This window comes from Mastigoproctus giganteus, chromosome 8 (assembly GCF_048544385.1).
Source record: "Mastigoproctus giganteus isolate SK-2022 chromosome 8, ASM4854438v1, whole genome shotgun sequence".
NCBI lineage: Eukaryota > Metazoa > Arthropoda > Arachnida > Uropygi > Thelyphonidae > Mastigoproctus > Mastigoproctus giganteus.
The window spans coordinates 60,526,905-60,544,657 of NC_143582.1; the positions used below are offsets into that span (position 1 = coordinate 60,526,905).

The 17,753-nt window shown below is 37.6% G+C and overlaps 1 protein-coding gene across 1 annotated transcript in view; it reads right to left on the reverse strand.

Moving 5' to 3' along the window:
* The window catches only part of LOC150081563 (proto-oncogene tyrosine-protein kinase ROS-like), a 356,247-nt gene that overhangs the window by 67,774 nt on the left and 270,720 nt on the right, over positions 1 to 17,753 (reverse strand). Inside the window, exons 28-29 of the mRNA XM_090380246.1 lie at positions 4,456 to 4,631; positions 2,236 to 2,337 (exon numbers count right to left, since the gene is read on the reverse strand). Of these exons, the coding sequence (XP_090236372.1) occupies positions 2,236 to 2,337; positions 4,456 to 4,631 (278 nt within the window). The remainder of the gene's footprint in view (positions 1 to 2,235; positions 2,338 to 4,455; positions 4,632 to 17,753) is intronic.

Sequence of the window (17,753 nt, forward strand, 5' to 3'; positions counted from 1 at the left end):
AATCCCCTTACTGTTTTATCATTAGGTCATAAAGAAAAGTGGCCAGTTCATAACCAATCTTTGCCTCTTACCACTTAAGCATCCCTTTATTAATCCATCTTATAAAAGGTGCAGAAAAGAGCATGAAGATTAGTTAGGGGCATGAAAGAATATCCTTAGCAAAAAAAAGATTAAAGCCCTATAAATTGCAGTCTGTGAAAATTAAGCATCTGTGTGGTGAACTAACTGAAATGTATAAAGGCTTTAAAAGGATTAAGCAAACTAAATGCTGATAGCATCTTTACTCTTTCTCAAATGATGCTGCATATAAGGGGATATAAATTTAAATTAAAAGAGGATAGTTGCAGAAATGTGCATCCAACCAGAAGGTGATTGATTGATTATCAAATAAATTTTCGCCTAACATTTAAAGTAGGTAGTTTTAATTGGTTGGGATAAATTATTAAAAGGAATGGACAAATGAATTTTTTTTTTTTTTTTGGCAGGTTCTGTATAATCTTTGTTTCTTTGCTTCATGTTGTCAATACTATTATCAATACTAAATCAAGGGAAAAAATATCTGTTTCTAGCCATGTTATAGTTATCATCCTAGTCCATATTGTCAAAAACAAAAAAAAAAAAAAAAAGATGTGCAATATCAATCATAAAATTGCTAAAAGTACTTTAAATACATGGAATTACTTTATAGCCCATAACAACTATTAAGGTATACTTTTTTGCATGACTATTTAAGGGTTAATAGAGAAAGTTTCTACATGGAATATTATAATTAGAATACTTAGTTTGAAATTAAAACTTTTCACTTCTTTGTCATCACTTCTTGAAATTATTGAGATTACTATGAAATTACTGAGGAACACAAAAGAAAAGATGAAATGTATTAAACATATTTGCTAAAACCAATTCAGTAAATATGTTTACAAAATTTTGCTTAAGTATTTCTATATTATATGAATGGAAAAGAAATTTTTCTTTCATAATCACTTAACTGAAGGCACTTTTTTAAGCTATATTTAAAATGCTATGCTAATATATATATATATATATATATACAGTAGAATGGCGATTATCCAGAAGTCAGTTATCTGAAATAATTTGAAAGGCTCATCTTTCTTCTTTTTTTTTCTTAACAGTAGTACAGTAACGCCAGGTATGGTGATCGTGTTTGCAAATTGAATTTTGATCTGTGCGATTTATTATTTTTCTCAATTTTTTACTGTAAAATGTGAATGAAAAGAAAATGTGTAGTTTTAACATTGCAACAAAAAAACAGAAATTATTAATAGAATCAGAAAAGGTGAAAATTTAGGAAATCTCTCCAGAGTTTAACGTGGGGACTTCAACAATTGACAACAACAAGAAAAATTCCAATGCTATAACAGAATTTGTGTCCATTACGGATAGTGAAGGATGATCTAGCAGAAAAAATACGATGTTGAAACCTGAAAATGCTACTTTAGAGAGCGCACTTAATTTATGGTTTCTTCAGAAGTGAAGTTTAGGTGAACCATTGTCTGGCCCAATGTTGTGTGAAAAAGCTTTGGATGTTAATCAAAAATTAAGAGGTAATGAAGATTTTAAGGTAAGCACAAGTTGGCTGAAAATCTTTAAACTGAGACACGGTATACATGAACTAGATATTCAAGGCAAGACACTTTCCGCAGACAAATCAGCAACGGTGTTCTTTAAAAGTAAGTTTGTTTCAGTTATAGCAAATTACAAGGACGGAAAAGTTTATAATGTTGATGAGATGGGCTTATTATGGAAAGCATTATCGAGAAAAACCCTAGTCACTAAAAGAGAGATGCCTGTACCAGGTTTTAAGATGAGAAAAGAGCAAGTTACAATTGCTATGTGTGCAAATGCTACTGGGAAGCACAGATTGTCGGTGCTCATTATCAGTAAGTCCAAAAAACCAAGAGCATTTAAAAATCTTTCTAATTTTCCTGTTTTGTATAAAAATCATAAAAATGCCTGGATGAATGTTTCTGTTTCCCAAGATTGGTTTATAATTTTTTTTTATTTAATTAATCTTAATTATTTAATTTAATCATAAGGTAAGATTAAATAAATTTAATCTTACCTTACATTTGATTATCCAGAAAATTTGGCGATCTGGAAGAGGTCTGACATCAATTATTCCGGATAACTGATGCTCTACTGTATATATATTTTCATATCTTTTATATCTTGAAATATATCTTTTCTATCTTGAGTTAATTTTAAATGACTTACCAAAATAGGCAGCTGCCACAAGAAATGCCATAATTATAAATATTATAGAGAGGGTTGATGCCAAAATTATAGTAATCTGTTCATCTTCCATTTCTGCTAAAGCTTTAATAATAATAAAAAACAACAACATACATTTGTAAGTCCTCTAATCATTATCATTACTTGTCATTAAAAAATTAATTACATTACAGGTTCTCTAACATCTACAAAATGATTATTTCTGGTTTTCTGACAGTATGTTCACACATTAGTATTCCTTTAAATAGAGGTTATTTCTTGATATGCAGGTGTTCAGATATTAATGGTAGGGCAGTGTATATACATAAAATTTGGTTAGAAGGTTATACTTTTGGTATATTTATGTTAAAAGTATAATTTCTTAGCAAACCAGTTCTTAGGAGGTTAATTAGGTGGGATAATTCACTATCATCAGGGTGACTACTGTGCATTCTGATTAGTAGGTTAGCAGGTTTCTGTCTGGCAATTTATGTTAAGAAGAGGTGACATATAGTGGGTTATATTAAATCAGAAATCTCTATTCCTAATAGTTCAGGAAGTGGAAAGAATAAGAAACAGATATCAGAAGTGAAGGGAAAAAATGGGCATAAGCTAATTACAACTTAGGTTTTCTGGGGGTCATCACTCCTATCCAATGTCTGGGGCCCCTGAGTAAGTGACAGCTGCTGATGCATGAACTGGTGTGGTATTTACTCAACAATCTTAGTGACTGTCCTATGCAACCACCCTTCTACCTTCACACTCAAATATCTTTCATAAAGTAATTAATATGTACAGGGTGGACAAAATAATGGAAACACCAGTAATAAAAGTTACAGGTATGCACTAATATATTGTTGGGACACTCTCTGCTTTTAAAACAGCTTGTATTCTATGTGGAAGAGATTCAAATAAATCTTGAACTGTCTTAGGAGGAATACTGGACCATTCTTCATGGGGAAACATTTCAAGCTTCCTGAGTAAAGAAAGTGGAGGATATCTGCTTCTCACTCTCTCCTCTCTAAATATGCCCACAGTGGCTCAATAAGTCTGGTGATTGTGCAGGCTATGGGAGATGCTTAGCCTCGTTTCATGCTCCTAAACCAAGGTTAGACACACCTGGCCATGTATTGGAGCATTATCATCTTGAAACATGGCATTATTTGTGGCAAACAATTTTTGTACCATGAGATGAACCTGGTCGCTTAGTATATCAAGGTAATCATTGGCAGAAATTCAGCCATTCAAGGCAATGATAGGACCTAGAGAATACCAAGATATTGCTAACCAAACCATTGTTGATCACCTCCATGTTTGATGGTTGGCACAAGGCAGTCAGGATGATGTGTTTCCTTTGGCATTCACTAAATAAACTCTCTTTGATGTTAAGTCTGAATAGTGATTCGTTTGAAAATATGATGTTTCCAATCATCAAGTGTCCAGTTTTTATGCTCCTTATACCATTGCATCCTCTTTCTAGTATTACTATCAGTAATGAATTGCACGTATTTGCAATTGTGGCCCTGCCATACATTTCAGCTTTGTGAAGTTCTCACCAAATGAGAACAAACAGACAAGAACTTTATGAAGTTCTCTTCTGTTTTACTATTAACTAGATTGCTGAGACTTGCATTAAGTTCTGCAGTTATTTTTGAGGTAGTAATTTTATGTTTCGGACTATAATCCCTTTCAGTGTTTGGCAGTTTCTTTTAGTCAATTTAAATTTTTATGCCACAGTTCATCCTATAAGATTTTATTTTTCCATACTTTGTGAATGCAGACATCACTTTCAATAGTTTCTCTGGATAGAGTAAACAAATCAGCAGTTGAGTCAGCAACACCTCTGCTAAATGTGCACCAACAATTTAACCATTCATTTTGAAATTCAGACAGGTTGGTCATTTTCTTCATGTACCTTTTAATATCATCTCTAAATAAATATCAGCTTTTATTGCCTTTTCTTCACAGTACTACATGAAAGAAACAAACAAAAAAAAAAAAAAAAAACATCCCTGAATATTGATAAATACATCACACAGCCATTACAAAAACTACTACTTTCATATCAGGTGTTTCCATTAATTTGCCTACCCCCTATGTGTGTGCATGCATGTGTGCATGCGTGTGTGTGTACACAGACAAACAGTATATAAAGCTGTTATCATTAACATTGCCAAAATAAAACTGGATATCAACCATACTAAATCCAATTTCAATTCTTACCTTTAGGTTCAGGAAAAGGAAATATTTTACTCGGCACGCTAAAGTTACTTTCCCCAAATTCGTTGATTGCCTTCACTCTGAATTGATAATCTACATCAAATGCTACATTTTCAATAATCCACTGTGTACCAGAATAATTGTAAACTGTAATCCAATGTGAACTTTTATCCATACGTCTAGAGAAAGAAAATTTATAAAGTTTTTTATATAAACCAATTTATTTGCTTCATAAATTGTCATTAACACTGAAATTACTGGTATCAATCTGATCCAAAATTAATGATAAAGAATAAAATTACCTATATATACATAATATATACTAAATCTGCTTTAGCTATCTCATATACAATATATATTCAAAATAGTGCTGGAAATAAAACATAATATATCACTTGGGAGGTTTATTACAATGCATTTACAGGTCAAGTAACTAGCAATCACAGAAGTGTGATTGCTAGTTACCTGCTATACTGAAGTGTGTGTGCATGTTCATGTATTTCGTTCTGATTTTCACATGTGGTAATGGCAAGTTGGTGAGTGAGCATCATGTTAAATTTTATATTATATATATAAAAAAATCCATCTATATCATTATTATATCAAAGGTACGGTGAGGCAGAGCTAGTTGTAAGAGTGGCATAAGCTGAGGCTAAATGATGTTGGATGTTTTTTTAGCCATAAAGGCATTATACACTTCAAATTCATATCAGACGGCTGAAATATAACTAAAAAGAAGTATGCTGAAGTGTTTCATCAACTGAAATCACAGTCGTGGAAGGAGGTGGGCTGGAGAAATAGATTAAAGTGAACTTTTTTATTTTTTGTCTGGCATTGCATTTGTGAGCACAGATCCAATTCAATCAATCTAATTTACTAAACATGAACTAAAAGCATTAGAGCAGCATTTCACTAAATGTGGTCCTGTGCTGTGGTACCAGTCCTTGCAAAGAGAAGCATTGATCCTTAGAAAATATACAAATAATGGCATGATCCTATTATTAATGTGATAATTATTGTGGGTAATTGCATGATCCTATTATTTTGATTTTCCTGCAGGATGCACCGATAAGCATGCATTTTCATTAATGTGTCACTGTTACTCACTTTTTGGTCATGTAGCATACCTTGCAGCTTGCCAGTTAACACGACAGTTCAGTCTGGCTCTGCCTGATGCAACAACATTTTGTAAACTAATTACTTAAGGTTTTTTGCATTTATTTTTAATTAACTACTTTCTCATGTCATCTACAGAAGAGTCAGGTTTTTGCATTATAAGTGAACTCCTGATATCTTTTATATCAGGAGTTCACTTATAGCCAATTTAATGTATTTTGTTAGATGTGACGGTTCCATTCAAATTCTTTTATTCTGCAACTATTTCTAACACAAGAACAATACTAATGAGATTTTTAAGAAGCAATGCTTTTATAATTCAAACTGATATTAATATGATAAACAGCTGAAGAATGTTATTGAGAACACTACTAATAAACATTCACAGATGTGCAACTTAGTTCAAGTGAGAATAAGAAGGCAAAAATCTTGGATTCACAAGTATTTTTAGGAGTAATTGAAGTGCTTTCCTTAAAGTTTCTGGCAATAATTGCTTGCTTAAATGTGTAATCTTTTATGCAGAATTATCAAATGAATGTACCAAACCATCAAAACTGAACTGCCATGGAATCATGCATTCAGAATACATAAGTAAGCCCATAGATTTGTTCACAAATAGTAATTCCTAATAGCTGAGAGAAGTTATCTGATGCTATTTAAAGAATTAATAAGTCCTGCATTGAACATTATTATATTTTTTATTGTTTTTGGAAGAAAAAAACAATAAGATGAAATCAAATTTTACATACAAATTTTTGTATGTAACGTTCACCGTATACGATACTCTTAAGAAATCTCGGACATAGTATTGCCCTCCGTGGTCTTCAAAGGGCAAAGCATTAACTGTAAGAAAGAGTAGAAACTTATGCAGTGTATAGTTATTGAAATTAATACAATGATTCTATATTTATGCACCTATTTACCTATCTGTCTCTACTCCACGCCATGCGGTCGACTATTTAACAATAGCGACGCCATCTTGAGCGCCATTTTGGATTTGACCTTGACATAAGAGTCATACTTAGTCATTTGTGCTCCTATGATCAATCTAAGTGTGAAATTAATTAATACTTGCCTATCCTACCTGTCATTAAGCATTACAAAACAATAATGTGTCACTTTATGCACTTAAATATGTTTTTCAATGATGCCATGCACCAAGTGGCCGGAACTCGCGCTATATGCTGACAAAATGATCAAATTATGGACATTGTTAATTCGCGAATCAGGTAGCAGATTGGAAAACTAAACTTGCCTCTCCAAAGAGGGAGATCCCCTCTATTAAACTTGTAGCAAGTGTCAAATAAAATCCCTAAAACAGCACTCTATGACAATTACAACGGGTTCCCGCAAATCCGAAATCGGACTGATTTTCCGGATTTTGACAATATGGAGAGAAAACTGTAAAAGGACACCACAGATCCATCGCAACAACAAAATGACGATCCGGTGTTAATTGAACACCATGAAGACGTAGAGGAAATCCCAATCGGATCCTCCCCCAAAGAGAAAGAACAAAAAACTTGCAGTTCCAAAGTCAGAAAGGGCGACACACTCCAAGTCAGCACAAAAGAAGTCGCAAGACCAAGAACTATCTCAAAACTATCACACGGAAGAAAAACAACAGGACCTGCTCTACCCCACGCTCCCTGAGGTTATGGTTATCCAGCAATCTTTGATCCTAAAAACAGCGCTCGAGAACCTATTTAAAGAGCAAACACACAGGATAACTACTGTCCTCAGGGTGGAAATTGTGTCCTTGTGGATAAAAATAGAGATAATACTAATTGAAACAAACACGGAGAAAGAAAGGGCTCTGGCAAAACTGGAAGCCTACCTAGCGAGTGGGGCAAATCAAATGCAACAGCGTGCCCCCACTTATACCCACAGGCATGAGCCACAAGTGACTGCCAACAGCAACAAGACCAAATCACTCCCGAGGAGAACACTCTTGCCAAAGCCACACCTAGAGGTTTTTTGATTTGATTTGATTTGGGTTTTAATGGCGCATAAGCAACTTGGGCTATAATGCGCCAAGACCACACCTAGAGGTACTCAAGCCTTCTACATCAGATGGTCACAAGAGTAGTGAAGAGGTCAAAAAGACAGTAATCGACTCACTAACCAGACAGACACATTACTCCGAAGTACAAAGCAAAAGCCAGAGCCAGCAGCACCATTAACTGGGTCTATGAGCTGTCTACGACCGCATGGAAAATAATAAGCCAACAATCCAGAATCTACATAAACTAGGCCACCGTTATAAAGAATATGTGGTCATAACCAAAGGCTACAGGTGTTGTCGCTTTGGCCATACAACACACACCTGTTGTAAACCCAACCAACTTGTGGCCATTGTGCCAATGCAGGGCACAATTTTAATTCCTGCCCAACTAAAGCTGAGCCCCCAAAATGTGCAAACTGCAAAGCTCTGAAGCTGCCCTCAGATCATTCCATCCGAGACAACAAATGCCAGTCTACCTCAAAGCCGAAATTGCCCAACTACAAAAAAATTAATATGGGGCATAACCGGAAACAATGCAACACAACAATAGTAAAGTTTGCACAACATAATGTGCAAAGAGCCAAAGCTGTTGCAGCCCAACTAGTCAAGAAAGCAAATGAAGAGAATCTTGATCTACTCCTTTTATAAGAACCATACACCCACAACAGAGAAGTCAGGGGATACCCCCCTACAGTATAAGATTGTCCAAATGAAAAAAAAACACTCCATGGGCCGCCATCATTGTCCGAAACCCAGTCTTAAAGTGACAAAAATTTCAGACTTCTGCACAAACTGGGCTGTGTGTGCACACATAATCTCACCACTGGGGGAATTCTACGCAATCACTCTGTACTGCAGGCCGGGTGAGGACATCTTCCCAGCCATCAGGTACCTGCAGAACATCCGACTTCATCTCCCCAATGCCAGACTGATCATCGGCGCTGATGCGAACTGCAGGTCCCCAGCCTGGCACAGCAGGGCACCAGATTGCAGAGGCACTACAAACGGCCAGCAACTTGAGGACTACATCTCCAGCAGCAACTTTGTGATTTTAAATAGACCTAACCTAACCATCTCCATACCTTCTCCAGCACTATGTGGGAGTCAACCACTGATGTCAGCCTTGCCAGCCACTCCATCGCTGGACACCTCTCTTCTAGGACAGTTCAAGACCACTGGACTAATTCAGACCACAGGGTGCTGACCTTCCAGCTTCACTGCTACCTAGTCACTCAGCCAATCACAAGGCACATGCCCCATAGATATGCCATCCAAAAGGCTGACTGGAATCTCTTCAAAAAGGTACTGACCAGATCAGCTGACAACTTCAACTCTAACGGCCTTAGACCAGGTCAACACCAGCAACAGATAGTGCAAATTATAACGGAAGCTGCAAATGCAGCCATTGAAAAGAAAAAGCCTGCTTATAAAGCTGTCCCCTGGTAGTCATCTGAACTGCAAGCACTAAGGCACGAAGTTAATACCAGCCACAAACGTTTTCAGCGTGCTCGAAGATCCTGGCCTCAGGCTGAAGTTGATATCCTGAGACAGCGCTACCGTGAGGTCAGGAATGAGTACACAGATAAAATCAAGCTCCGCAAAAGGTGCTCCTGGGAAACTCTCATCTCCACGGAAGGAAACACTGACCCTTGGGGAATGGTGTACAAAGTCACCACCAAGAAACTCCTCAGGGTAGAAGTGGTCTCGGCCACTTCTCCATAGAAAGACAGAAACATAGAAAGAGTCAATCAATAATATCCTGGACACTGTCTTTCTTCCACCGGTTGACCCTCACACTCCGGAACAGCTAAAAGTGAAGAGAATGAAACTTACCAAACGTCAACCATAGAAAATCCATTTACCCTGGAGGACCTCAACACAGCAGTATCCAAAATACAAAACAAGAAAACACTGGGTGAAGATCAAATCGAACCCAAATTAGTCAAAAAATCTGTTGAAATCATACCACACAAAATCCTTGATCTCTTCAATCACTGCCTCTCAGAGGGCACCTTCCCCTCTGATTGGAAAACTGCCAATGTCTGACTCATACCAAAAAATCCAACCAAACCTCAAGCCCGCCCAGCGTCCTACCGACCCATTGGCCCTGCTGTCAATGCTGAGTAAACTACTCAAGCAACTTCTTCACCACAAAATAGAAACACGCTATCAGGAAGCTGTATTCCCATCACTGAACCAATATGGATTCCGGAAAGGGCATTCCACTGTGAATGCATTCGAAAATATCACCAAAGCGGCTAAAAACTGACTGCAAATATTTCCTAGTTATATCCATCGACTTTTCTGGAGTCTTTGACTCCCTATGGTGGCCCAGTGTCCTGGGAAGGCTCCGGAGAGCTCATATACCTGGTAACCTCTATCGATGCATCAAATCCTATCTTAAAGGTTGTTGTTGTTATTGGGTTTTAGGAGCATCGGCAACTAAAGCCATGTTTCTCCGGTATCTTAAGGACAGAGAAATCACCATTAGTGGCCCATACTGCCATCTTTCCAAGCCGGTCTATAGGGGTTGCCCCCAAGGGTCCTTGGGCCTCTCCTCTGGAACCTGATCCTGGATGATTTCCTTATCCTTGACCTTCGGGGCATCAAAACCCAGGCGTATGCAGATGACCTGATCCTGATGCTTGCAACTGACAGCAGTGCCCAAATGGAAACCACGGCAAACCAAGCTATTTTCACCCTACAAGATGGGCTAGCCAAAATTTCCTCAACATCTCGCCAGAGAAGACAAGCTCAATTCTCCTAAAAGGCTCTCTAGACCTAAGAAGGCCCCCACAAATCAAGGTCAGAAGGACAACCATAAAGCTCAAAACTGAACTCAAATATCTTGGTTTGGTTCTGGACAAGAATCGCCCCTACAGACCATACCTCCGATATTTACGAACCAAGATAGGAAAATTTTCTGCACTCATTGCTAGGGTTACCCGGAGGGACTAGAGCCTAAAAAGGAAAATGCTTTCCCTCTTTTACAAGGCCATCTTCCTCCCAGTACTGACCTACGCAGCTGGTGTATGATATAAAAAGGCATAGTGAATAGATGCAAGCTGGAAACAATTCACTGCTCAATACTGTTAACGATCACTAGAGTGTGTTGTACAGTCAGCACCCACGTGCTCCAGGTCCTCGCAGGTACTCTTCCCCTGGACCTGGAAATTGTCTGCTGCGGGCTGTTTTTTCAACTGTCAAAAGGGAGAACAACCACTTGCATCGGCTTCACTACACACCCAACAAGCAACAAGAACCTGGAAAAGGCACAACTTGTGACATTCCTGAAACAATCCTGGCAGGACAGATGGTCAGCCTCGACAAAAGGCACAGTTACCAAAAAATTCATCCCTGAGATTAATCTGGTATATCTGCATCCTCTGGCCTGGTTTTCACCTGGACTACACACTACATATCTCCTGACTGGACATGGCTCTTTCAGGAAAAAAACTCTGATTTTAGAATCTTGGAAACACCGCAATGCTCCTGGGGGCAAGAGGAATCATGGGAGCACCTCATACACGACTGTGAAATCTATGAAGACCTGCGATGCCAGCTGGTCACAAGGATCCACTCCCTACTCCGAAACCAGCAACACCTAATAATACAGGAAGAAGAATACTACAGGGCATTCACCCAATTTGCTCAAGACCTCTTTTCACAACAAAGATCCCTGCCACCTCCATAACAACTAGTGATCTCCCCACTCTGGCTGACACCCCAACACTACATGGTGACAGAATTGCACTGCTGTGTGACACCAGTACCCTACAAAGACAATATCAGGAACAGATAACCATGGTGCAGCAAGCCCAAGGATTCCAAACTCAAAACTCCTGGAAGACAACTGCAGCATTCCACCTGATTGCCAGTCCCTGGACCCCCATGGACACTCACTAATTGCAAACTCAACCACTGAACACTGACAACCAAACTGGAACTATCAATGGGCTCCAACAAACTTAACAGAACAAGGACTCTCAAAGGAGTGGGCCCGTCTTCAACACAACACTGAACAGAAACCACGAAACGTGACCAACAAACCAATAAACTGAGACATGACTGTACACTGACTGGACCTGAGTGCCACAAATTTGACACCAGAAGGGTACAGTTAAGCAAAACACTGGACTAGACTGATAAAATTCAACTCATGAGATCGGACTTAGACTGGATTGGACTACCTTCCAACCCACCAGACTGGACTAGAAGAATCTGGACTACCTGATATGATTTCCTCTTGCAGCTATGCTGCCAAGGCATCCACTGGCGATCCAATACCAATGCTCCCTTGAATGGTACTTTCTTTCCACCACCTGGAGGGGAGGGAACAGACTCTGTCTTCTCCCCCTCCCCCTATTTTCTTCCTCTTGGTGGGGAATGGGCCTGCCCCACTGATCTTCCCAGGGGTCATCTTCCCTATCGACCGTCTACTCTGACTTTCACCCCCAGTCTTCAGTCTCTCCCCCTACTCTGTCTAAGTCAACAGTGAATGTCCCACACAACCAAAATTTAAAAACTCTATCAGCCTCTCAACCCTAACAGCATGTTATCTTTTTTTTTTTTTTTTTTTACAAATAGGTCCTAGCTACTGAAATCTCAGGGAATTAGGTGGCAGAACCTGCCAGAGTAAATATCTAAATACTGGTGTACTGGTCTGCCTCCACAAGGCATAGTGTGGACAATGTTGGGCCCCAGCAGGGGTCTAGCAGCTAAATGGCCAGAAGAACAACGGTACACAACATTACACATCTCAAGATTATACACTTTAAATCTCTGGCCTTTACAGTGAACTGTTACACCCACAATGAAAGCAACGCAGAGATGGGGGAAACCCCTGGTGCCATTAGACATGAACACACTATACTATACACTATACACACATAGCAAGATATATCCAATTCCTTGACATAATGTGGCTGCAGCAATGCCTACCCCATATACACACATTACTCAGACTTTTCCAGTCACTAGCTGGCAGAGCAGAGGCATCAAGATTATATAATTAGTTCTTCTGGATGTCTGCTAGAGAAATACCAATAGGTTTAGTCGAAGACGGTAGACTGTCTGGTGGACAGGCTGCAAAAAAAATTTTAGAGTTGTACCCCTTGAAATGTAAGGAATACTGGATCTTGTTATGGTGCCTATCATAACCTCAAAAGACATCACTCATACTGCATGATAGAAGAGATGGAGTAGTTGCTGGAGATTTCTCTAGAGCAGTGGTCTCTAAACTTTTCTGGTTGCACACCCTTATTTTACTTAAAAGGACTAGTGCATACCTCATAATAAAAATTAAATATATGTTTAATATTTTTAAAAATTGATAAATCATTTATATGGAAGGCATTATATCTAAAATCACATATAATTTTAAAAGATCACAAATAAAAGAAATTCAAAACAAAATCAAATTGAAGTTCAAGTACAAACTTCGTGTACTTGAACTTGCATGATTGATGGCATGATCAAATAAAGCCATGTGATCAAACAAACCCCATATTGAAGTATTAAAAAAACGTCTATTTATAATTTTTATTTTCGATTACGTTTTGAAAAACTAAAGTTTTCATAATTAATAAATATTGATTTATTGTGAATTATCTCGCACACTCCATGGATCATCTGTTGCACTGCTAGGGGTGCCAACTTTGGAGACCACTACTCTAGTGATTAATTATGGTTTTTACCACTTCGAGCCTGCATTAAGCAAAGTGGTGGAACTGCACTGGATGATGAGAGAATCAACTACCACTTAGTGAAATCCAAACAATATATCATTCAATGTATGAAAAAGTAAAGTCCATTTCAAATGAAGTGGGAAAATTCTGAATCACTTCAGTGGACATACTGTTGCTGTGTTTATTCCATTCAACTGCATTCAATGCTACCTTTGGGCATATCTCTTTATCATATAAGATTAAAGTCTAATAGTCATAACTGTTAGAATATATGTTAAATGTGCATGGAAATAGTTATTTTACTTAAACTGAATTTCAAGAAAATTGTGCTGAAACTAATATTTCAGATGCAATTTCTATAATAATCAAACACATCTCTTGAGGGCTAACATCAAGCTTAAATGAATATTTTCCTCCAACTTATCCCAGTAAATTTGGTTATGAACTTGTTTTATGTAGACACTGAAAATGAAGAAATATTACAAAAAAATGCACGAGAAGTGGATTCATTAATGTAAATTTTTAAAAGAAAAAGAACAAATTGTGCAGATTTTACAGTAAGATATCATCACACAAGGTAAAAAAGACTGTAAATAAGGGGGATAAGTTGAATAGTATGGCAAATATATGATTAAGCATGATTTTTCAAACCAAACAATAGTCAACTTATTGCCAAAATATACAGTACATCATTCACCAAATTTATTTCATAAATAAATTTGATGAATTTGAAGTGCTAGTCAAGACATCAAACACAGATATTGTTGGGATATCAGAGACATGGTGTCACCCAGGCGAGTACATTGTGTACATAAAGGATGGACAGGATACGAAGGAAGGAGAGGTTATGCTATTAGCTAAGAAACACATGAAATCTAAGGATTGTTGGTCTGGGAATTTATTAGGTGCATCAGCAACTATGGCCATAATGCACCAGAAATCTAAGGAAGTGAAATCAGTTGATATGGATGGACAGTGCAATGATATGCCAGTTTGGTATGACATAAGCACTGGGAAAGCAAAAATGAGAGTAGGAGTGTGTTAGGATTAATTCTGATGAGTACAATGAACAACTGTACAGAGAAAGAGAGTAAACTGGATGGAACTTGTGGGTTGGTCACTTGCACACTAGCAAGACTTTTATGAACTTATTGGATGATGCCTTCTACAGCAGCATGTTCGAGAGGCAACCAGAGGGAGCAATACTCTTGATCTGATTACCAGCAGTGATTATTCATGCATTAAGAAGTTTTAGATAAAGGAACCACTAAGTGGCAGTGATCACAGTGTAATTCGGATTTTGTTAAAGTTGTAACTACCATCAGGGGTAAAGGGAAGGGTTTTTTCTTTCATAAAGGTAACTATGGTGGTCTCAGACAGTTTTTAAATTCTATACAGCAGGACTAACTGATGATGTTACCAATAGCATATTCTAAATGGGAAGCATTCAAGGAATTAATCTTGGAAGCTATTAGGCTTTTCATACTAACTAAGAAATACTTTTCAAGGTTTAAGATTAAGTGAATGTCAGATGAACTAATCAGACTTGTGGCAGAGAAGAAAAATGTATCGGATGCATATAAATTATCAGGCAACGCAGAAGCCTATGGTAGATATAAGCTAGTCTGTAATCAAGTCACAAAGGTTAGGCAAGCGAAGGCACATTACATGAAATCTTTAGCAAAAGTTGCAAAGAAAAACAGCAAAGACTTCTTTACTTATATAAACTCTAGAAGCAAGGGGGTGCGAATTAAATTGTTCCACTTGATATTGATGGTTCGACTATTGATGATCCTGTTCAGATAGCTGACAAACTGAATGAGTTTTCTGCATCTACATTCACACATGAGAAATTCTGTAGGGAATTAGAGGCCAGAAGCTTATTAAACTCTAACAGAGAGCTAAATGATTGTGTAATAACTGAGAGGAAAGTGGAGGAGAAATTGTTGAAGTTAAACATAAGAAAGGCACCTGGGATGGATGGGATCTATCCATTTATATTAAAGGAGGCGGCAAAGGAAGTAAGCACACCTTTAGCCATAATTATGAGAGCATCCTTGTACTCAGGGGAGGTCCCCACAGACTGGAGAGGTGCAAATGTATCCCAAATTCCCAAAGGGGAGATCAAAGGCTGACACGACCTGTTACAAACCTGTTAGTTTAACTTCCAAGGAAAATAATGGAGTCATTGGTTAAAGAAGCATTGCAGGATCATCTAGACAAGGCTGCAATTGTACTTCAGACACAGCATAGGTTTGTTAAGGGGAAGTCTCTGTATGACCGATTTGACTGGATACCATGATGTGGTCACAAAGTAACCAGATGCAAAAAATAATTTTGATATCATATACTTGGATTTTAGGATAGCTTTCGATACTGTTGCACATGGAAGACTACTAATTATTGTAGTTTATTATTATTATTTGTTTTATTATTTTTCTATTCTCTAACTGATTAATTATTACTTGTCTTACCGGTAACTTAACTTAATGCAATCCTCTTTTGTACATATGATTTTAATTTTTAAATCTATATCAATGTTTATCTTCCTGTTGGATTTCATATTATTGTTATCAATTGTGTTCATTGTTCTGCTCTCAGATACATTGTTAATGGTTACCTGTTGTGTATCTTGTTGTTAATAAAATAAAAAAAATATAAAAACAAAAAATACTGTACAAATTGGAGCAGTATGGCATTAACGGCAAGTTGCTGCAATGGATAAAAGGATGGTTGAGTGGAAGAGGTAGTGGTAATCAATGGACACTGCTCTTCATGGACTAATGTTGTTAGTGGAGTCCCCCAGGTTTGGGGTTGGGACAATTGTTTTTTATACTTATCAATGATATTAATGAAGGTACATGAGGCTTAATGTCCAAGTCTGCATATGATTCAAAGGCTGGAAGGGTTGTTAATGATAGTAATGAAAGTATGCTACTGCAACAGGATCTAAGAAAAGTTTGGTAATGGGCTGAGAAGTGGCAAGTGAAGTTTAACATTGGCAAATGCAATGTATTGCATATGGATAGCAGTAACCCCAGAGAAATGTACCAACTGTGGTACTACACTCAAGATGGTAGAAAATGAAAAAGACCTGGAGGTAATTGTGCAGTCAGATATGAAGTTTTAGGAGCAGTGCAGACAGGCTATCAGAGTAGGTCATGGGGCCTTATCACTGATATACACGAATTTTACTAGCAGGGAAAAGGAGGTGATTATCTCTTTGTATAAGGCAATGGTCAGGCCACACCTTGAGTAATGCGTACAGGGCGCCTCCGTAGCCAGGTGGGAAGGAGCAGCAGTGCGTAGCACACGCTTCTTGATTAGACCGGGGTTCGAGCCCGTCACCACCAAATACGGAGGATGTGGGAAGGTCAGAGAATGACCACCGCATATTCCCGGAGCAATATGGCCTTAGTTTCTAATGCTCCTAAAAACCAAATAACAACAACAGCGTACAGGTCTGGAGGCCTCATTTTAGGAAGGATATAGAGTTTCTAGAACAAGTACAGAGAATAGCAACAAGACTGATGAGGAAAACAAAGAGTTTTTCTTACCAAGAAAGGCTTAAGTTCTGAAAATTGTAGCATCTGGAGACTAGGCACCTGTGAGGCGATCTGATTGGGGTGTATACGTCCTGTAATGGTCTCAGCAGGCTCAAGGCTGATGGGATTCTTCCCCTTGCTTAGATTACGAACCCAAGGGGGCATAAATTCAAATTGAGGAAAGTCAGTTTGTAGAATAGATATGTCGAAATTTGCCTTTTGCCAACAGGTAGTTGATTGGTGGAACAAACTTCCATCTGTCATTGTGGAAGCTAATAGCTTAAATTTTTTTTTTTTTTTGTCCTCGCTTTTTTTCCATTATATATATGGGGTCAGCATTTTTACTGTTTTGGCATGAAAGTTTTACGGCTGGATACCTTTCTGAGTCTGGGTGCGAGGTTAGCCTGTGCGGTCATTGCTCCTTAAAGCTCTTCAAACAGAGAAGTTTTTCCTGATTTATTTTCTGCTTTATTAGTTTAAATTGTCATTTTAACTTATTTTCTAGAGTAGCTTTATATTCCTAGTTACGATATTTAGTTTAAAGTTTAACTTAGACAGAGATTTTGTAGATATTACTTAGTATCGGTAACGGTATCAAATCCACGTGTCACAAACCAAATTTTTTTTTAACCAAATTTAGTCGATTTATTAACCAACTGTTATATCAAATTATCTTCTATAAGTAGATTATAGACCTAGTCAGGATCCTTAGTTTATTCTAAATTGAGATAGCGAGATTTGGAAGCTAATCAATACTTACGAGTCCGTAGAAATACCGTTCGTGAATTCCCGCCATTTTTACACGATAGCATAAGCTTAGTGTCGTATAGTGCATAATATAATATTGTCAATTAATCAGTAAATCTATTAATCTTGATAAACTTTATTGTCAATTAAATTGTACTTTTAACTCTATATATATATATATATATATATATATATATAACG